General features: G+C 31.3%; 1 protein-coding gene across 1 annotated transcript; it reads right to left on the bottom strand.

Annotated features, from left to right (window-relative positions):
- Window positions 1–1,684: 1,684 nt before the first annotated feature.
- On the bottom strand, window positions 1,685–15,962 carry LOC134721395 (dnaJ homolog subfamily A member 2-like). The gene is made up of 10 exons (XM_063584368.1): window positions 15,803–15,962; window positions 14,028–14,087; window positions 11,254–11,359; window positions 10,370–10,508; window positions 10,002–10,082; window positions 9,164–9,297; window positions 6,953–7,095; window positions 5,649–5,847; window positions 4,833–4,960; window positions 1,685–4,334 (listed from the first exon to the last, which is right to left on the bottom strand). The coding sequence occupies exons 1-10, from the start codon at window positions 15,869–15,871 to the stop codon at window positions 4,146–4,148; spliced, it is 1,248 nt and encodes a 415-aa protein (XP_063440438.1). The 5' UTR covers window positions 15,872–15,962; the 3' UTR covers window positions 1,685–4,145.
- Window positions 15,963–21,620: the final 5,658 nt, after the last annotated feature.

Raw genomic sequence — 21,620 nt, 5'->3', positions numbered from 1 at the left:
AGCTGTACATAAACAAAATTATTGTAAAATTTAAGCGATTTCTTATATTAGGTTATTTTTTTATTTAGATATTTCCTCTTTTTCTTCTATTAGTTCAACAGAAAAAAAGGACATTAGCAAAAATGTATGCTTTTTCCAGAGGCAGATTTTAGCTTAAATGAACGGTGACCCCATTTTTTTATTTCATTTTTCTTTTAAGTATATGATAAAGTTCATTTATGAAAAAATATAGCGAGCCCCCTTAAGTGGCAGCAACCCAACAATGAAATGTTTGATTCATCTGAAAATTTCAGGGCTGATAGATCTTGACCTAATGAACATTTTTACCCCAATGTCAGATTTGCTCTAAATGCTTTCGTTTTTGAGATATAAGCCAAAAACTGCATTTGACCCCTATGTTCTATTTCTAGCAATGGTGGCCATGTTTGTTGATAGATCAAAACTTGGGATACAATTTATAAACTAGATACCCTAAGGAACATTCAGTTAAAGTTTGGAAGTATTTGGCCTAGTAGTTTCAGAGGAGAAGATTCTTGAAATAGTTTACGACGACAGACGCCAAGTGATGGCATAAGCTCACTTGGCCCTTCGGGCCAGGTGAGCTAAAAAGGCCCTAAAATGTCAAACACTAGTTTATAAGAACTCAGATTCAAGTAAACTGTAAGCATAAAAAAAAATAACTTTAGATGACAAATAGCAAGTTATCTTACTTTATTTGTAAAATTATCACATCAAGTATTTCACTTAAAAATAATATGCTAAATTTACAATGAAGTTTGTGAATCTGTCTGTAAATTTTGTGTTTTTCAAATGGTGTTTATGGTTATTATTATTATTATAGGTTGACAACCAAAAAGGATAACAAATTAAAACTAATATGGCTATACTCTAGAACTATACAAGCTCATTTTAAACTTTAAATAAAAAGATGATTTTTTTTTTCTTTTATAATACAAGGTATAAAACATTCAAATACAAGTTATTTTTGATACAACACCTTTTCATCATAATTTATTGTTAATGTTAATCTTTTTTTTAGGAAATTTACCCAATTCACATTTTGAAAAATGGTTTTTAGTACATTGTATTATTAATACAAAATAAATTTACTACATTACTCTAGTAAATGCATAAGATACACATTTTGAAAATTTACTTCTTGTTGCAACTTTATGGGTTCCATTTTGTCAATTTATGACTGACAGAAATAATAATACACTAATAGACATTTTTCCATGTATATCAAATCTCTCTAAGTTGAATCAATTTAGGAAATTATGTCTATGGAGTATACTTTCCATCCATAAAATGTTTGTTCTAGGAAGTGACAGCTTTTTTTTTTTTTTTTAAATCTGTCAAAATTATAAACCATTGGATCACTCACAATTTTAATACATATACATTAGATTTGTAAAATAAACATACACAATATTATTTCCAATGTTGAAAATCATAGAAGGTTTTAGGTTTACAGTAGTCATATGCATAGTATATGAATGTAAAGTGCTAAAGAAACTTATTTATTAAATGTTTAAATTTCCCCCTTAATAAGTATCTCCAGAAAATTGTTTAAAATGTAGTGCCTTTTTCTGTAAATAAAACATAAACATAAATGTATGATATGAAAGAAAAGTAGCTGAATAATGTGATGAATCTAAATGCTTCATAAAATAAAAAGAATATATCAACTACAAGTTTTAATGGTAAAGTGTAACAATTTGGGCAAAACAAAATCAGTGCCAATGAACCTACAGCATACAAGTTACAAATTGGACACAATAAAATAAGAACAAATATAAGGGTAAAACTTATAATGTTCATAATTTCTAATCAATCCAAATGTGATTTTTTAGGGGTAAAACTAGATTTCCTTATAAAATTTGAACATGGCTTCCAAAAAATATTTTGTTGACAAACACCCTACACAATAATAAGGAAGGAACAATGTTATAAAATTTTAATTCTGATCTTTTACTGAAAAATTCCTCAAGATATTTTGTTCACTCCACTGGAATAAAACCACTTGACAAGTATATAATATGAATATAAAGTAGACCAGGAAATAGGAACTGGTGGTTAAATCCATATAATAATGATCCTAAAGTTCATTCATCAGATTGTATGTTGACATTACTGTAGAATAAATAATTAAACCCAGTCATGAAACTTCCAACCAGAAGCAGTATGAATATACCAACAAAATGTTTTCTTACAGGAACATTTACTTTGAACAAGTTAAAACTGGGTGAATTATCAAGGATCACGATAATTCCATATGAAAAATCACCAATCTAAGGGAATTTGAAATGCTTCACATTTGTCCAGATCTTGTAACAGTTGCATTCATTTGAATAGGAATATCCCACTGAATGATATGTCAATATATGTAAATGATAGGGCCTCCAATAGATTTTTGTAGCAATAGTTTAGACAGGTGAAAAAAGAAGTCATGCTTTAACCAAAAAAAAAACAACATCAGTTTTTAAAAAACTTTTGGTAGTGTATGGGAACAAAAAATTGGCAAAATTTAACAGTAATGTTTACCCATACTGATCTCTAAAAAGCAATGATAAACTGTATGCTTTTTCAAAATGACATGTAGTGAAAATGTATCAAAATTCCTTTAAATATCTTAAGACTTAAAATTTACAACAGATGAAAAGAGATATGCTATCAAACTTTTTTTTAACAGAAATTGAAATTTCTCACTTTTCCCTGCTCATTCCAAAAAATATTAGTGTTTTTATTATTTATATATAGACCATTCATGAGATGAAAAGCATACTGTGACATATAGTTAATGTCAATGAGACAGCTAAATTTCAGATGCATCTGAATTAAAATACAAACACTAAATTCAGTCTTTAAAACAAATGTCATTAAATGCCTGGAAAATCTGTCTAAATAAGGCATAGTGTATGATTTTCCAGAAGGCATTTCTTTTAAATCTTAACCTAACTCAATGTCACATACAACACAAAACATAAAGACTCCTTTTTATTTACAAGGATTAAAAAAAGATATCTGTTACATACATTGTTCCAGAAATGAAACTCTTGAATTTGACAATTGTTCTACTTCTGATGTTTAATTATACTTGTTCAATGAAAACTAATTAGTTTACAATTTTGACATTTTTCAAGTGCCTGCCACAGGTACTTAACAAGTTTTCATTGAACAGTCTGCTTATCACAAGTTCCTAACAAGTTTTCATTGAACAGTCTGCCCATCACAAGTTCCTAACAAGTTTTTATTGAACAGTCTGCTTACCACAAGTACCTAACAAGTTTTCATTGAACCTTGCCTTTCTGACAAGGAAAAATATGGACAGTACAAAAAGAAAACACAGAAAACTTTTTATTGTTCGGTTTATAAATATGATCATTTATTTCAACATTTTTTAATTTAAGCTAGACAAATGCTTATGAAAACAATGCTCTGTACTTTAATAAATGAGCTACATCACAAATAAAATAAGGAAAGCTGTTAACATAACCATGAGCTAACTACATAATAAATAAAATTACTATACAAGTATCTGTCATATTATACACCTTATAGATACCAGCTGTATATTGGCTTGTGTTTATATCTGCAAAGGTAATATAACAATAAAAAGAATGAGTCTCTTTTAATATAAGTTTTTTGGGTTTCAATAAGAGCTATTATCTATCTGTCAATTTAAACATTTATATTTGATATTAGCCATTCTTCATTTAAACTTTATATAACAAAATTCAGAAGTTTGATTTTTCATTCTGGTAGAATACATAAAATCCAGCATTCAGATATTTATTACCCAATAAAAAGTATAAATGTGTAGTTTCTACAGACAACATATAACAGCTATAAAAATATTCTGTTGACTTCATTTTAGAACACTTATACACATTTTCATAAAAAATATAAAATGTGCAAGTCATTAAGAGAATGTGTTGGCTAAAATATCTGTTCTTACACAATGTAGATATTGCAGATCCTAACTAAACAAAATATAAAATCATAATCATGTCTGTGATACGGAAATTTTCTTGCTGTAATTTCACTTGTAAAAAAAAGTTGTTCGTCAGAATCTATAAGCACACCCCCATACGTTCCTTCTCTTTCACACTCCATCCTAATTATAACCTAACACTAAAGTATCGTTATTGATGTGCACATTGCACCCTAGGTCCTTGTCCTCCTTCTTCATCGTCATCATCCTCATTGTAAGCGTCTCTATTCCTCCTACGACCTCCACGACTTTCATCAAATTCTACTAAGTCCACTTCTTCTACATCTTCACCTGTCGGTATCTCTCTTTCTGGTCTGCTAGGTAACAGGCTTTCTAGTTTCTGTAAAAAACAGGAACAAAGGGTTTAAATAGCATATTAAATAGCTTCTTTGGAATGACTTCAAGAAAATTTACCAGTATTAACTTTATACAACTTTGCAGAAAAAATCCTGCTAAACTCATAGCATGTATATGAATTTGTTGACCAAATTGTATTGCTTTCAAATCTATTTTTTTTCCATAAAAATATTGTAGTGTCAAGAGAATTCTTAAGACATTTTTTATTCAAACTGCTTACAACTCGATGATGACATCAAAATGTTTTGAATGAAGATGTTTTTAAAAAAGTCCACCAGAACTGTTAAACATCAACATAATTTGATTATAATGATCCAAATTACCTGTTTGACTTTTATACCAAATATCATTGACTAATCTAGCCAAACAATTCAACATTTATGTAGTGTAAATTTTCATTTTTTTCTTGATACTTATATCAATGGCTGAATATCAATTTTATATATTTTGATTTCTAAATCTAAATGTTTAAACTACTTACTTTTAACTGTTCTGGGTCAGCAAAGTTTTTGGGTGGGAAAGTGATATCAAATTTTACAATTAAATCTCCCTTCTCAAATGGATTTCTATACACAGACATGCCTTCACCTTTCACAACTTTAACAGATCCTGAAATATCACAAAATGTATGAAGATAAGGTTATATGTACAAAGTAATTGATCTTTACTATTCTCTCCATAAAGGATTGTTAAAAAATTACACATGTTTAGATCTCATCTTCAGCTTTGTCGAAAGTTTTTTTTTTATGTTTACTCCACATTTTCTTTTTTCATATTGAATATTGTAGTTGTACCAAGTTCTACAGAAAAAGTTGAGCAACAGAATTAGTAACACACTGCTTAACCTTCCTCAGCACCTAAGATCATTCTAGGTTTTTTGTAGGGTTTGTGTTGATAAGTCCAAGTTGTGTTTTGCATATTGTTGTTTGTCTTGTGATTTTAAAAATATGTAAATTATCAAAAAAGAGGAAATAAAAACATGCAAGAAACAGTAATTTCACATTGTATTGTATGTTGTAGATATTAAAAAGCTAAGAACTGTAGTTTCCATGAAAAAAGCCTCAGAAATGTGTCAAAGACAGACAGACAGATATAAATTAAACCAGTATACCAGAATACTCTTCCACAGGAAGAAAGGTATCATAAATGAAGGGTATATATCAAAGACACAGCAATCCAACACCACCATAGAAAACGACAGAAATGTATGAAAGAATAATATTTGAATTAAGGGAAAAACAGTGAGGTCATTATGTATAGTCTTATACTATAGTGTCACTTGACCTATGAATCTTACCTGGGTGTATAACTTGTCCAGGAGGATTTTTTATAAGTAAGTCTCTACCATCTAACTGTTTCAATGTAAACTGGAAGCCACATAAAGCTTCTGTTAAACTCAATGTGTAAGAACAAAGCAGATCTTCACCCTCTCTTGTAAAAACTTCATGATCTTGAGTTTGTAAAACAATTATCACATCTCCAGGTTCAATATCAGGCTGAAATAGTAAAAACTTCATGATCTTGAGTTTGTAAAACAATTATCACATCTCCAGGTTCAATATCAGGCTGAAATAGTAAAAAACAATACAGTTTTTGAACGTCACAATAGGAAATTCAGAAGAAATCTAGATAATTTAACGTTGCTGAGAACAGACATTTCACTAGTGACGAGAAATATTTTTCTCACACTGCTCAAGAAAGGCTAAAATAGCACAAAAATTAGAGAAAATACAATCCACATTTGTCATCTAACCTTAAAAATCTAACACATTTGAATGCTTAAGGTGGTACCCAACACTTTCACTAAAACTAATTTGGCTCGTTTAATTTTCATAAAATTTTGTCAAGTAAATATTTACTTTGACCATTTAACAAAAAAATTAAAATTTCAAAAATTTTGAACCAACCGTTTTGTCAGAAAAATTACACTGGTTAAATAGCATTTTGACAAACACCAATTTTGATCATTAAGACGCTTAATATTCCTTTAACAACACAACGTAATTAAAACGTTGAGCTGACTTTACAGAGTTATCTCCCTGTAGTGTTAGGTACCACCTTAAATGTCTCTGATAAAATATAACTGTTGAAATATAAAAATTAGGTCAACACTTCTAATTGTACACATGTTTCTACAATGAAAAAGATAAACTAAGATAACTGAGACTGGGTTGATTGTTTTAGATTGTCTGAACCCTCAACCAGTTACAAAAGAAAGTAAATTTTCAACACTATAAAACCAGCAGTAAAATGACTTATTTATAAAGATCTAATATATTTTTAATCTGGTGACCTTAAACAACAATTTAAATTTCCAGCTGATCTGTTACTTGTTGTCTATTGTGTTATTAAGTTACCTGAAACTTGTCATAATTTTGCAATATTTTATTGAAGGATCATTTGTCCAGGATATTACAGCAGTAGTAACTTGAGATTCACATGAATGTCTCTGAATACCAATGTTAATATTATAACGTGAGTGAACCTGAAGTTTCTCAATTGAATCCATATGTTAACTTAATTTTTCCTGATGCAAACATTTGAATTTGAGTCGAATTCTGTAACAATGAGAATACATAAAATTATTATCCTGTTACTAACCAGCTGATCACCTTCTCCTCGGAATGGTATTTTCTGGTTATCTTTCATGCCTTTATCTACATGTACTTCTAACACCTTGGTCTGTTGTGTAACTTTCTTTCCTTTACATTCTTTACATTTATCTTTTTCACTAATGGTCTCTCCTATGTAAATGTAAAACACAATGTTGTAATATTTCCTCACAAAAACATACATAATAGCTGATAATTCAACAATCCTCACCAAAAGTTTTGGTGAACTCAAGTGTTTCAGAAATGTACATGATGTAGGCAGTTCCTGCTTCTGGAGTGACTTGTTTAGATTGCTTCGAGAAGAACATGTTGAGCACACTACCTTCAGATTCAGATTGTTAAATCATTTCATATGAAATGACTGATGTTTAAATTTTGTTATGTGTGCAATTTCTCAGTATTTGTAACTAAAATTTGGACTAACAATCACAAAGGAGTAGGTCCAGTTAGACCCTTTTTGGCCCCAAAAATAGAGCAGTTTTACAAAATTGGTAAAATGTAAACTTTTAGTTATTTAGTTATTTATTGGAAAGCGGAATGCTTCTGGTGCATAAATATGAACTGTTTTTTACATTACAATGCACATATGTCAGGAACTAGCATCATGAAGTGATGCTAAATTACTGAAATCGTCACAATTTTAGCATTTTAGTTAAAGGAGAAAATTCACGAAAGGTTAAAAATGGACCTAAATTTTTGACGTTTTTGAAATCAGACCAAACAACAGGCTGTCACAACGACAGCAAACCGGATTTATTAACATTTATATATGTCCTGGCAATATCACAAGAACCATAACTGATGAATGGTGAAAGTGAAAATCGTCAATATCAAATGTGACCTCCATTTTGTCATCAATGTCAACATATTAAAATTTGAAAAGCTTACGTTAAATGGTTCATGAGTAAATGCAACAACATGAATGGAAACCCCATTTTTTCAATCTTTCAAGAACCATGAACAGTAAAAGTCAAAATCGTCATTATTGAACTTGACCTCCATTTTGTCATCAGTGACAATATTTTCAAATTTGGGAAGCTTTGGTTGAACAGTTCTTGCGTAAATGCACGGACACGACTGGAAACGCCATTTTTCAATCATTCAAGAACCATAACTCCTGAACGGTAAAAGTCAAAATCGTCTTTATTGAACTAGACCTTTATTTTGTTGTCAGTTCATTTTAGAAGCTTTGGTTGAACGGTTCATGAGTAAATGCATGGACAACATTTGGTTGCCGCCCGCCCGTGGTTCATCCCCAAATCAATAATCGACATTTTTGTCAAATTAAGACTTTTGAAAAAGATCCATTTACGAATCAAATTGTGACCTTCTTTGTGTTTTATGATTTAGTTGATATTTCAGGCCATTTTGTGCCATCAGTTAACCCTGTCCTTTTAGACGGTTTCTGTCTTAACTGAAAGTGGCTGCATTTTTGTTCATTCTTAAAATATTAAAATGTTAGTTGTATTTGATGATAATACATAACATATATACAGCTTGAGCATGAACACAGATGCGGCCACTTTCAATTTCACCAAAAACCATCTAAAAAGTGAAATTTATCATATTTTAGCTTGAATCAGAGCGTTTGTTATGAGAATATATGAACTAATTGAATTAACTGAAATAAACACTTAAGTTTTTAAAAAGACTCTAAAATATTTCGTCAGATGAACCTGAAATTTGAGGCAAACATCAGCCCATACAGGACCTACTCCTTTCAACTAGCAACAGAACTATTTTTCAAGAACAGCAGGTGAGAAAAATTGTACTAGCTTTTAGTTGGTTTATATTCAAAATTAAAACAACTGAAGCAAGTCAATTTAATCTGACAGCACATTAGATGAGATTATCTTTTCCGAGCTGCTACAAAATTTGTTATATGTTTTACATTATTTGTAATGAGTTTCCATACTGAATAATTCCTCTAGTTTCTGATTTGACTGTTAGATTGATAATTTCCTCTACATTACATATGAGACTGTCATGCTTACAACTGCAAAATAAGTTTTGACACTGGTGTCTTAAATATCTTAAAATATGCTAATTTCACAAAAGAGAAAAATTTGTAATAATTTTGAAGTTTGAGACCAAGCTGATTATTCTATGATACTAGACATTCAAAGTCAGAAAATGAAGATAACTGTACATGTTTCTAAACTATTTTTTCATGTTCTTCTAAAATTTTGCCCCAGTTTACCTTCTCCTCTACAGTCAGGACATATAGACTGCATCTGTTGTACCATACCAGGACCAAGCTGTCTCAATGTTACTTTCACACCTCTGCCATTACAGGTCTTGCATCTGTGCATAGCTCCCTGTTTACCACCAACCCTAATATCATTGAAAATAATTCACATTCAAAACATGAAACTCAATTCTATCCAATAGGATTTTCTGGTAAATTATTTATCGTACTGGGTCTTCACAACTTACTCTTTAGTTGTTTTTCTTTTTTGGACATGGTGTTGGAAGTTTTATTTGGTACTTGGTATCTTCTCCCTTTTTATTCCAGATTTTCACTAAGGCTTAATTTCTTTAATGATTAATTTCTGGCTGATAAATTGAAAACTATTCCAACTACATTGCATGTTTTATTTCTCGTTAATAATTACAAAGAACATTGGAAATGTAGACATAAAACATTTGTTTTTGTCTTCTGTTAAGGTAAAACAAAAATATCAATACATATCAGCACTGTCCCTTTAAACTATTTAGGGACGACATCAAAAGTTCAATGAAGGATAAAAAACTTAATTCAAATAGTTTTTTCACTGACCCCCCTAACCCCCTATTAACTTAATTTGGGAAAAATTTATTGACCCATATGGATATATGTAAAAATCAATGTCGGATAACCAAATCTTGCAGCAGTTCAACCCCCACCCCCAAACTATTTGTATTAAGTTTTTTTTGTTACATTGATCTTTTGATGACATCCCTTAGTTTTCTGTTTTTTTTTAATCAACTTAAATTATATTTCTTTTTTAAAATGCATCTTATTTTCTAAAATATAATTTGATAGGACGACTACTTACCCACTACATTTTGTACATATTGTAGTTTTGCTTAGTTGTAATTTAGAAGTCTTTCCATTATACAAGTCTTCTAATGTAACCCTGAAAACAATAACACATAGGTTTGTTATCTAGCTAATGAACAGTGAAATAGTAGTCTTTTTTACAAAGTTGTTAAAGCATTTTAAAGAAAAAAGGTACGATACTTGGTCTTCATAAATAACACTCGTTAATATTATTTTCATGGCATTTGCCCTTCTAGAGTAAGAAAAAGGTGATAGAAAAGACTGTTTATTGTTAAAAACATAAAGATATCTTAACACATATTTGTAAAAAAACGCTTTATTAGTATAACAATATCAGTTTGATTACTTTGATTATAAACTTACTTCAATGGGTGATAAGTGTCTTCTCCTTTTCTTCTTCCTCTCCTTGGTCCACCCATTCCACCAAATCCACCGCCAAATGGACTGCCACCACCACCAAATATTCCACCAAAAAGATCTCCAAATATATCTGGGAATCCACCTGTAGTAATAAAAATCTTGATATTGATTCAAATACTTTTTGGTTGTATACATGTAAATAGAAAAACATATAAATCAGAGCAAACTTTTAATGCTTTGAGTTTGAAGAGTGTCACCATTAATACAGTACATAAAAGCACACTTTTAATAAATGTTTGGAAAGATCCAAATTAATTCTTAACAATTATCTGAATAGAAAACTGGGATCAGAAACAGTTCATGTCTAAATTATTGAAACTTAAGCACATATTTCAGGGCCAAATTTGTGCACACTTTTTATAAAAATTCTATAGTAGTTGGGATTTATATCCCACATCACAATAACAAGGTTCTTGATCTGAATGTGGTTGAAGAAAACTTGTTTTTTTCTTATTTTAAAACTCCATTTATGATTTCGTTCCAAAACAGAACCGCCACATTTTAAAAATTCTTCATTTCCTTATTTCAACATTATATTACACATTCTTTCTTAATTGATACTGCAAAGGACCTTTCAACGATTTATTGTTTTCTTATGACATGGATATCCCCTTTGGTTAACAAGATGTATTGCAGAGAATTGTTATTTAATTCAAAGGCCAATTTCTGTATTATAAATATTGAGCACAAGTCAATTACTCCTTCTTAAAATCGACAGAAAAGACCCTATCTAATACAGAATAATGCTATTCAGATGTAACTATGGTGTACATATAATTCATTTTGGAAATCAAATTTCCTATGTTATCTTCTGAAGTTAGTCATACCTGAGGATCCAGCACCTTCTTTGAGTCCTTGTAAACCATATCTGTCATAAGTCTCTCTTTTGTCTGCATTTGATAGAACCTCATAGGCAAAACTTATTTCTTTAAACTAAAATGTAACAAGAAGGTTGAACATAAACTGTTTAAATATGAACTATGGCATGTATTGCAAACACAACTATAGACACATTACAAATTAACAAGAGTGCACACACTGAAATGTCTCGCCTTCTTTACTAACCCTTGATACTATCTTGATAGACCTAAATATAAAGCTTTATTACAACTGTCACATAAACTCAACATTAACCAAGAAAATGAAACATTGATCAATGAACCATGAAAATGAGGTCACGGTCAGATGAACCATGCCAGGCAGACATGTACAGCTAACAATTCTTCAATACAACAAATATAGTTAACTTATTGCTTATAAATAAAGAAAAACAGACCAAAACACAAACACTTAAAACTTAGCAATAGACCGTGAAAATGAGGTCAAGGTAAAAAAAAAACTGTGTAACCGACATATAGATCATACAATATTTCCATACACCACATATAGTTGACCTCATGCATAAAGTATTAGAAAAATAGACCAAAACTAAAAAACTTATCTTTGACCATTGGACCATGAAAATGAGGTCAAGGTCAGATGACACCTGTCAGCTAGACATGTACGTACACCTTACAATCATTCCATACACCAATTATAGTAGACCTATTGCATATAGTATAAGAAAAACAGACCAAAACACAAAAACTTAACTATAACCACTGAACCATGAAAATGAGGTCAAGGTCAGATGACACCTGCCAGTTGGACATGTACACCTTACAGTCCTTCCATACACTGAATATACTAGACCTATTGCTTATAGTATCTGAGATATGGACGTGACCACGAAAACTTAACCTTGTTCACTGATCCATGAAATGAGGTCGAGGTCAAGTGAAAACTGTCTGACAGGCATGAGGACCTTGCAAGGTACTCACATACCAAATATAGTTATCCAATTACTTATATTAAGAGAGAATTTAACATTATAAAAATCTTAACTTTTTTTTCAAGTAGTCACTGAACCATGAAAATGAGGTCAAGGACGTTGGACATGTGACTGACAGAAAGTTCCTAACATGAGGCATCTATATACAAAGTATGAAGCATACAGGTCTTCTACCTTCTAAAATATAAAGCTTTTAAGAAGTGAGCTAACACCGCCGCCACCGTAGCCGCCCGATCACTATCTCTATGTCGAGCTTTCTGCAACAAAAGTTGCAGGCACAACAAAAACCAGATGCTCCACAGGGTGCAACTTTATACAACCGCTGTGGTTGAAACCCTGAACAGTTGGGGCAAGTATGGACACAACATTCAAGCTTGATACAGCTCTGAATTTGGATTGTGATTAAATAGTTGACACAGCAAAGTTTTCTGACACAGAATGAATGTGGTCTAATGAACTGAATTTTTTTTTTTGGCTATTGAGCAATACACTATGGTGTTGAATATTAATCCCTTCCAAAAAAATATTTGAAGAAAAATTCTTTTTAATTTCTGAAATCTAAAATGAGAAGAATTGTACCCCCACCCCTCCCCATCTTTCTTACCTCCCCCATCCCTTTTTCCAAAAATAATATCAATTCAAATTTCTTATGGAGTTGGCAACAATAACTACTCATTTAAATACATCATAAAGTATTAAAATATAAAATGACTTACAGTCATGGTTAAAATTAATATTAATTAACAGCAACTTCTAAAAATAAAGAAGTTAGATTATATGGAATCTAGCAGGACAATGTCAGAGAGATCCATTGTCCTGAAACTACAAAAATGCTTGTTTTATCCCCTTTTTGGCCCTTAGTTCCTAGACTGTTTGTCCCATAACCCTTGAAATAATTCCCAACCTTCTACTTAATGGTATGCACATTGTGGTACAATTTCAGAGCAATTGAAATACTTATACATAACTTACAATGACTGAATTATTGTCCTACAACTAGATAAATGCATGTTTGGCCCCTAATTCCTAAACCGTTTGGACTATATCAATCCCAACCTTCCTAATGTGGTTATAAACATTGTGTTTATATTTTATTGATTTCTGTTTACTTATACTAAAGTTATTATCCAAAAACCATCCGTCTTTGGACGAAACAGAAGACATACCAATATGTGACCAAATTTTTTTTAATTTTTTCGGTTGTATAATTACGTTATTTTAGACAATTTCACTACATGAATTAGTGTTCCTTGTCAGGCTTGTAATGTATATAGACAAGCATGTAAATCAGTGAGTGTTATGTGTTGCTGTTAATGCTATGCTGCATATTTGATTTTCTATCATTATCTTGTACATAAATTTGGCTGTGAGTTCTCGTTTGAATTGTTTTACATTTGTCATCTAGGCAGGGGCCTTTTATAGCTGACTATGGGGTATAGATCTTGCTCATTCAAGGTTGTATCGTGACCCCTATAAGTTCATGTCTGTGTCATTTGGTCCCTTTTGATGAGGTGTCTCATTGGCAATCACACCCCAGCTTCTTTTTGATGAAAAAGTTAAAAACTAATCTTCAGTTCTGAGCTAACAATATTCCTCCTAATAGTGATAAAGTTGATAACGCTTTATATTTTAAATAACAATTTCTAAAACAATGATTAAATATACTATTTCAACTTAGGATTATATTTATGTAAAATAATTTTTATTTAAAACCATTCTAAATGCTATTTATATTCATCATTTCATTCATCTATGATCATGTTTCCTTACCTTTTCACCGGCTTCTGGGTTTTTGTCTGGATGATATTCTTTTGCAAGCTTATAATATGCCTAAAAAGAAAGTAAAGTTATTAGAACCAAGGCACAACATTATTTATTAATCGATATGAGATACATGTAGTTAATACAATCCCAAACTTATTTTTACACATTACTGTTAGGCAAAAAAATATTTTCCTGTTTAAATCAGAATGTTGTGCTGTAAGCCTTCGAGTAACAAGTACAAGAAGTTAAAGAAAAATACTCCACGTAAGGTTATTTCTTTGAAATAATATACAGGTGATCTGTAGTCTGAGTCAATTAGGTGATTTTTTAAAGTATAAGGCAATTATATAATTTGTTTGTGATATTGCTTCGAAATAATTTGGGTTTTTTTTCAACAGGAAACCTCATTTTTAGGCATAAGATTCAACATCAATGGATTTTGTATGAATATTTACCTACAGACAAGATGGTCAGAATATTGATCTTTGTATATTGAAACAATTTTTTTCTATGAAAAATAAATGTAAAATGTTTATTATTAGTCTACTCTATAATTCTGAACAAAATTATGGCATGAACATTGTTTTTTCATATAGTTTTCCTTTCATTTTGGATGGGTTTTTTCACGGGGAAAATCGCATAAGACGTAAGGTGCTAGTCTGACATTTTGTAAAATTCTGAAATGTTTTAGGCATTCAGAAGTCAGGTTTGAAAAGGCCATTAGAAAATTAGCATTTTTAGCAATAATTGAAAATAACAATGAAAACACATCCAAGAAAGGGCCACAACAGACGCCTTCGGACAATCATTTTTTCCAAGGACCATTAGAGACTGGAACCAACTGCCAACATCAGCAACATCAGCTGACACAGTTGATGGATTCAGAGCTGCCCTGAAGGCATGCTCTGCAACAGTATAGACAGTTACATCCTGTACATAGCTTTAATTGTATATATATATAGAGAACGTTTTATCCTGTAAATAGCCAAGAGAAAACTTTCTGTGTTGTCCGACATTGCGTTAGTTTTCGCGGGACCTCATACATTCAAAATTTGAATTCGGTTCCTTACCTGGAAGAAGAAGAAGAAGAAATATTTTTTTCTATTCAAAAGAGTAGAAAAAAATTATTCTGCACTAATTTTGTACTCTGGTAGTATCGTAGTGACATCAATGCGTAGTTATCTGTGTAATGAGTTCTAACACAAATACCGAACGAACCAACAAGATAATTTACCAATTTTAGACTACAGTAGGAAATTCTGTACTAAGCTGCCTTGAAGCTTCTTTGTCTTCATATTGAGTCGAATCAGGAATAAATACATGTTGACTCTTCACTTATGGAAATTATACTAAGACTAGAAACTGTTTTCTGACTTGGGCCAAATATGTCAGTTCTTAGAATCAAACAATGATTTCTCTTGATAGTCGCCGTCTAAGACTGCGACTATAGACTAAACTCAGAAAAATTATATCCTATTTACTTTAGCCTATCACTTAGAATTAATAACATTATGATGATGAACCAGCTAAGCAAGACTATTTTTTCTTCTATACTTTTCAATGTTTGAAATTTGAGCATATTGGTTTAGATTAGGTGATACATATACTACAGTACAGTTTGATTTATCATTGTGCAAGTTCAAACCATGGAACGTTCTAATTTTCTTAGTGAAATCCTGAGTCACCATCCGCCTTTGAATGTGACAAAATACATATTTGAAATCAGTCAGGTACAGCTAAGGTGTAAGGATTGATATATACTATTGCTTTTTCATTGATACCTTTTTGATTTCATTGTCTTGGGCAGATCTACTGACGCCTAAAATGTCGTATAATTTTGAGTCTGCCATTTTCACGAGGTTCGATGATCAAGCACTGCCACCTATGACAGGAACTAGCGGTTGCTACATTAAGGGGAAATAATATTTCCCGCGTTTGAAGTCTCATTCCTCTACGCTTTTTTGAAGTTTACTGGAAAAATTGTAATAGACAATTTCAACAGTGGCGGCTTCAGAATTTTTCCTCCGACTGCCAAAGATGGGACCCGCTCCTGTAATGCCCTAGTTATTCCCTATGTGATCAACCATTTTTTTTCACACAAAACTAATAAAGAGAGTTTGTCACCCCCTCCTCAGTTTTGTGTGAAAAAAATATCCAACTCATAATATATGTTGCATTGGACACACTAACTTGAATATAATTTTAAGAAATACTATCCTTATTCTTTATGAATTAAAATTAAGGCCGACAAAGAAGTTAATTACTCAGATAATTGATCATAATTCGGATTTATTCTTTGTCAGTGGTGACACAAAAAGACAACTCTCAAATTTAAATGTGTTTCTATTTTTCTTCAACTTTAGCTAATATACATGATGAATTTGAAAAGTTTAACTGACTATATTTTTTTTCAGTGCTACTGAAATGACAAAATTTCAAGTGATTTGTCATTTATCATTCGGACAGAGACACATAACATATACTAGTACTAATTGTATTATATGTCTCTGATTCTGATTTCCATATTTTATTTTTAGTTTACGAGTCTTTGTATTTCAACTGTCTTTTCAAAGTTCCAGGTAAAACCACTTGATCATCAGCAAAAGCACTGATGCACTATACAAAGATTGTTTTTTTATGAACATAGTATGTGATGGCTCAGGCTTGTTATCCATAAACTTTGTTAATTAATCAATTGATTATCGACTGTACGTTATAATTCGGACTTGGTTAGCCCAAGTGTGCTATCGTTGACCTATATATATGTTAAATTTGTATATCTGGCAAAATACAAAAAAAAAGACCCACACATGTACATTGCCATAAGTCAGCAACCGAAAGCATCAAGAAACGCACCAATGAAGTTTGATTTTCCGAACAGGCTTTGTCGTTTTTAATAGCATATGCACCATATATTATGTGTAATCAGTTTCCGCTGTCAGCATTCAAATAGCGAGCTCAGGTACTGAAATGTTTGCCTTAAAGATGGTTCAGACTTGTCAAAATGGAAGAGCACTGATGCATTTAATAGTATCATTATTTACACCAGACATTACATAATGACCTTGATAAGTTCGTATAAAATTTTGCAAACAGACCCCAGGAAAAATGAAATTGGAATAAATTTTAGAAATCAAGAGTTACCATCACAGGTACTTGTCTCTAAAAAACGAATGATGTCCTGAATTGTACCGATGGAAACATTTAAAGTAACATGCAGATATCAATACGTTCAGGTATTTCTCATCCAATCTTTTATGGTAATATTCTTTTCAAAGCACAACAATGTCGGCATTCACCACAAAAGCTTACCAATCCTTTAAACAGACTTATCCAGAAAGGATAGTTACGATACTGTTGTCAGGTCATTAAAGATGGCATACCGGTATGTTGGCTTTAATATTGCCGGATTCACTTATCATACAAATACTAGGGATTTTACATAGGAAATAAGCTAATTTATTTTAAAACAAGTTGTTGGCATGATACAGGTTATATGAAATTCTTTCCATATTAGGTACGATGAGTTTAACTGTGCGTATTGCTGCATGTTTCTTTATTCTACAATGGCTAGATAAATAGGAGGAGGGTTAAGATCTCATAAAACATGTTAAACCGGTCGAAATTTTGCGCCTGTCCCAAGTCAGGAGCATCTGGCTATTGTTAGTCTTATATGGTTTTTTTTCTAATTTAGTTCATTTGTTTATTTTGGAGTTAAGTGTCACGTCCATTTCCCTGAACTAGTACATATTTTAGTTAGGATTCAGCTGAGGCTCACCTAAGTGTACAGGATTTTTTGTCGCTTCGTTGAAGACCCATTGGTGGCCTCCGCCTGTTACCTTGTCTGTTTGACATTTTCCTCATTTCCATTTTCAATTTTATAGTGTATCCTAGCTTATTTTAAACGTGTTTAAAATTAAAAATGGAAATGGGAAATGTGTCAGAGAGACAACAACCCGACCATAGAAAAGGCAACAACAGAAGGTCACCAACAGGTCTTCAATGTAGCGAGAAATTCCCGCACCCGGAGGCGTCCTTCAGCTATTTACCTTTTTTTGAGCCGTTCATTTTGACAATTGATAACTTGGACTTTCCGTTTAGAATAATCTTTGGAGTTCGGTATTTTTCTGTATTTTACTTTTCTATTGCATCTGTATAATGTTTTATTATATAATGTAATATAGGTGAGAAAAAATAATTAGAGAATTTAATGTAATTTCCCTATTTATGGCCTATTCTTGATGGATTAATCAAATGGTTTTGTTACACACAAAAATTGAGAACCCCCTGCACAACTACGACGGTCCTGTTTGAAATAAAATTCCATTTGAAATAACGAATTACAATTTATATTCAGATCCCGAAAATCGCCATGATTGATTAATAGTTCTATCCTTCATAAAATGTATATCTTCTGTTTTTGATTTATCTCCCTTTAGTCGTAGAGTCTAGAGATAATATAATATCTATAATATTTTTCCTGGATTTATTTTACAGCATAAATTTGTCTGTGTTGTTTTCAAAATATGACAAAGTTTGCTCATAGGCATTTTAAGACTTGCCAAATGTGTAATGTTAAATTTGTTATGGCCTTATTCAAAATTGCAACAATAGTTTTGTAAAAATCTAATTTACTATAGAAACCTATTGGACAATTATTGTTTGACAAAAGCTTCTGACGAAAATTATCAGCTTTGTTACTGTATGATTTACTTGAAAATTATGGGATATATCTTCAGTTATCAACTATGTAATTTGAAATTTTAATCATTTATATTTCGAGATTTATCAAATGGGCAATATGTCGGGACATAATATAGTAGATGACTGGTTGTCTCATCGGAATGTTTAAGATTGCCAACCAAACCAAAATCTCCTTCATCATTCTGTAATCAGCATATCGATTTGGATAGAAAAAAACAATCAAATGTACAATAGAAGAGCAAGTGTTATTTCATACTTCAAAAACTTTACTTAACTGCACGATCAACATCGGAGGAAATAAAACGGAGAAATCATTTATTGGAAGGTTTTGTTTTAAAAAAAATATAGAAAAGACGTCTGATCTGGAAATATCATAGTAAACCCGAGTGTTGATAGGGTGTCACGCCTTCTGCATGCGCATCGTGTCTACTTGGATGGGTAACAAATGAAATAATGAAAATGTTCAAAATCGGCGCAAATGTCAAACGCCCACTTGTTGAACTTCAAATATCTGACCCGCCCAATACGACCTTGATTTTAAATCGAAATGTGTAAAAAAATTGTCCATTCTCTTTTGAAATTTTAACATTTAATCTAAAGTCAATAAAATAATTATTTTAGCGTAAGGTATTTGTATATTTCAACACAGAGAAACAGACTTTTTGCCATGCAAAATATTAAATCACAATTCAATGAAACAATTCCTATCAAATTCTTTTATTTTGGATACAGAAGATCATAGAAAGAGTTCACTTTCAATAAGTTAACCATCAGAAAATAGTTTTGTCAAACTATTACAGAAAATTTAAATTAAAATTCTATAAAAAAACAAAACATATGCCATTATTATATAAATGAAATCTATGGCTATGGCTATGCCATTCTACATTCACTTATATTCAGTGTCATTTACTTTTTGTTAAAATTTATATAAGAGAGGAGAAAGATACCAAATGTATATTCAAAATCACAAGTTAATGACAAACTGGTAACGACAAGGCTTCAAAAGAAAAACGACGAACAAAAACACACCAGGCTCACATCAGTATACAAAACAGATTCCATAAAAAAAAACACAATGAAGACTGCACATGAGCAACCACAACCCCAATTAAAACCGTGAGTGATCCCATGAAGGCCAGTGATATAAACATTTTTCAACGGAGTTTGAAATTGCTTACCAATGATTGAAGTTCATCAACCCCACTAAGTATTATGAACTATTTATGGATTAAAAAAAAAGGGTTTGAGGGGGGATTTTAGTTTCACGTCTTGTTTTGTCTCTATTGAGTCTAGTGTTTAACACAGAAACAAAAATAATATAAAGAAATCTTAATTCTTAAATTTTACTGCACCACACGAGATGTGCTTTTCTTCTCCTCAGTGATGATTGAGGCTAACATTTTTTGAAAATCAAAAACAAATACAAACGTCGAAGAACACAATACTAGTATCTAATTCCCTCCGCTTCCATTTCGATGTAATAAAACAAAACTCAACACATAAGTAATGATAATCATATTTTGGCATAAATAAAAATTTACAATCATACATATGTCATAAATAATTTCTCATTTAAAGTCCGTATTCTTGATAAATATTAATTTCCAAAATATATAAATGCACCACGGTCACTTCCCAAACAGACATCAGATTCATCAATCTGCATTATCTGAAAAAGACTAACTTCTTCGATACGGTATAACACATGTACAAAAATATTCAAATAATACAAAAATAAAATGGGCCGGAGGGTGGGTAAATTTAACGTGTTGAATTGACCAGTAAACATAGCTAGCTTATTGTTTTAACATATAATTAGAAAAAAATCATATATAAGGTTATATGACAGTTTCTGTATATTTTTCATTTATACAAATATAATCCTTAACTTTTGAATAAAAAGCACACTTTGATGAGCTACCAAATATAATCTGACCAAGTTTGTAAGTTTATATCTTTAAGTCTCTGTTTGAATAAATGTACCTGACACTTCAAAACACAAAAAGCTTTTTTTTTAAACAAATTACATGTATATCTATTTGAGCGTTAGATAAAATAAATATTTGGTAATGGATGACGATTTTTAAGTCTTGTAAAGAACAATGACTCGTCTCAAACACGTCACCTTAAAAAAAATCCTTAGTTCTCCAACAGTATTCAGTCATTCGATATATTGATAGCGAAAAATAAAATTAATATCTATTTAAAATCTATGACATATTTTTTTTCCGTATCTGAAAAAAGATTGTTTGCTACATTAGTACAGGTAGTCACTGTTACATAGCCGACAACATACTTTTCGTTATGTTACATATAAAATGAAATAGAAGAGACCAAAGGGATACAAAAAATAACATGAAAACAGCAAAAAGCAAAAAGCAAACCCAAAATGCACAGTAAAAACTTGTAAAATTAAGGGTGAAGGCAATATAAGGAACACCAGAAAAGAAAAAAAAGGCCTGAACCAAACACAGTTCTCACTTGATCTGAGCGTCACTGATGAGTCTTATGTAGACGAAACGCGCGTCTGGCGTATAAAACTATAATCCTGGTACTTTTGATAACTATTTACACCACTGGGTCGATGCCACTGCTGGTGAACGTTTCGTCCCCGAGGGTATCACCAGCCCAGTAGTCATCACTTCGGTGTTGACATGAATATCAACTATATGGTCATTTCTATAAATTTTCTGTGTATAAAACTTTGAATTTTTCGAAAAACTAAGGATTTTCTTACCCCAGGAGTAGATTACCTTAGCCGTATTTGGCACAACTTTTTGGAATTTTGGGTCCTCAATGCTCTTCAACTATTTTGATCTGAGCGTCACTGATGAGTCTTATGTAGACGAAACCCGCGTCTGGCGTATAAAATTATAATCCTGGTACTTTTGA

The sequence above is a fragment of the Mytilus trossulus genome, chromosome 6 (genome assembly GCF_036588685.1).
Source record: "Mytilus trossulus isolate FHL-02 chromosome 6, PNRI_Mtr1.1.1.hap1, whole genome shotgun sequence".
NCBI classification, from domain to species: Eukaryota; Metazoa; Mollusca; class Bivalvia; order Mytilida; family Mytilidae; genus Mytilus; species Mytilus trossulus.
The sequence above is the reverse complement of the archived record's forward strand: the minus strand, read 5'-3'. Positions and strand labels throughout refer to the sequence as shown.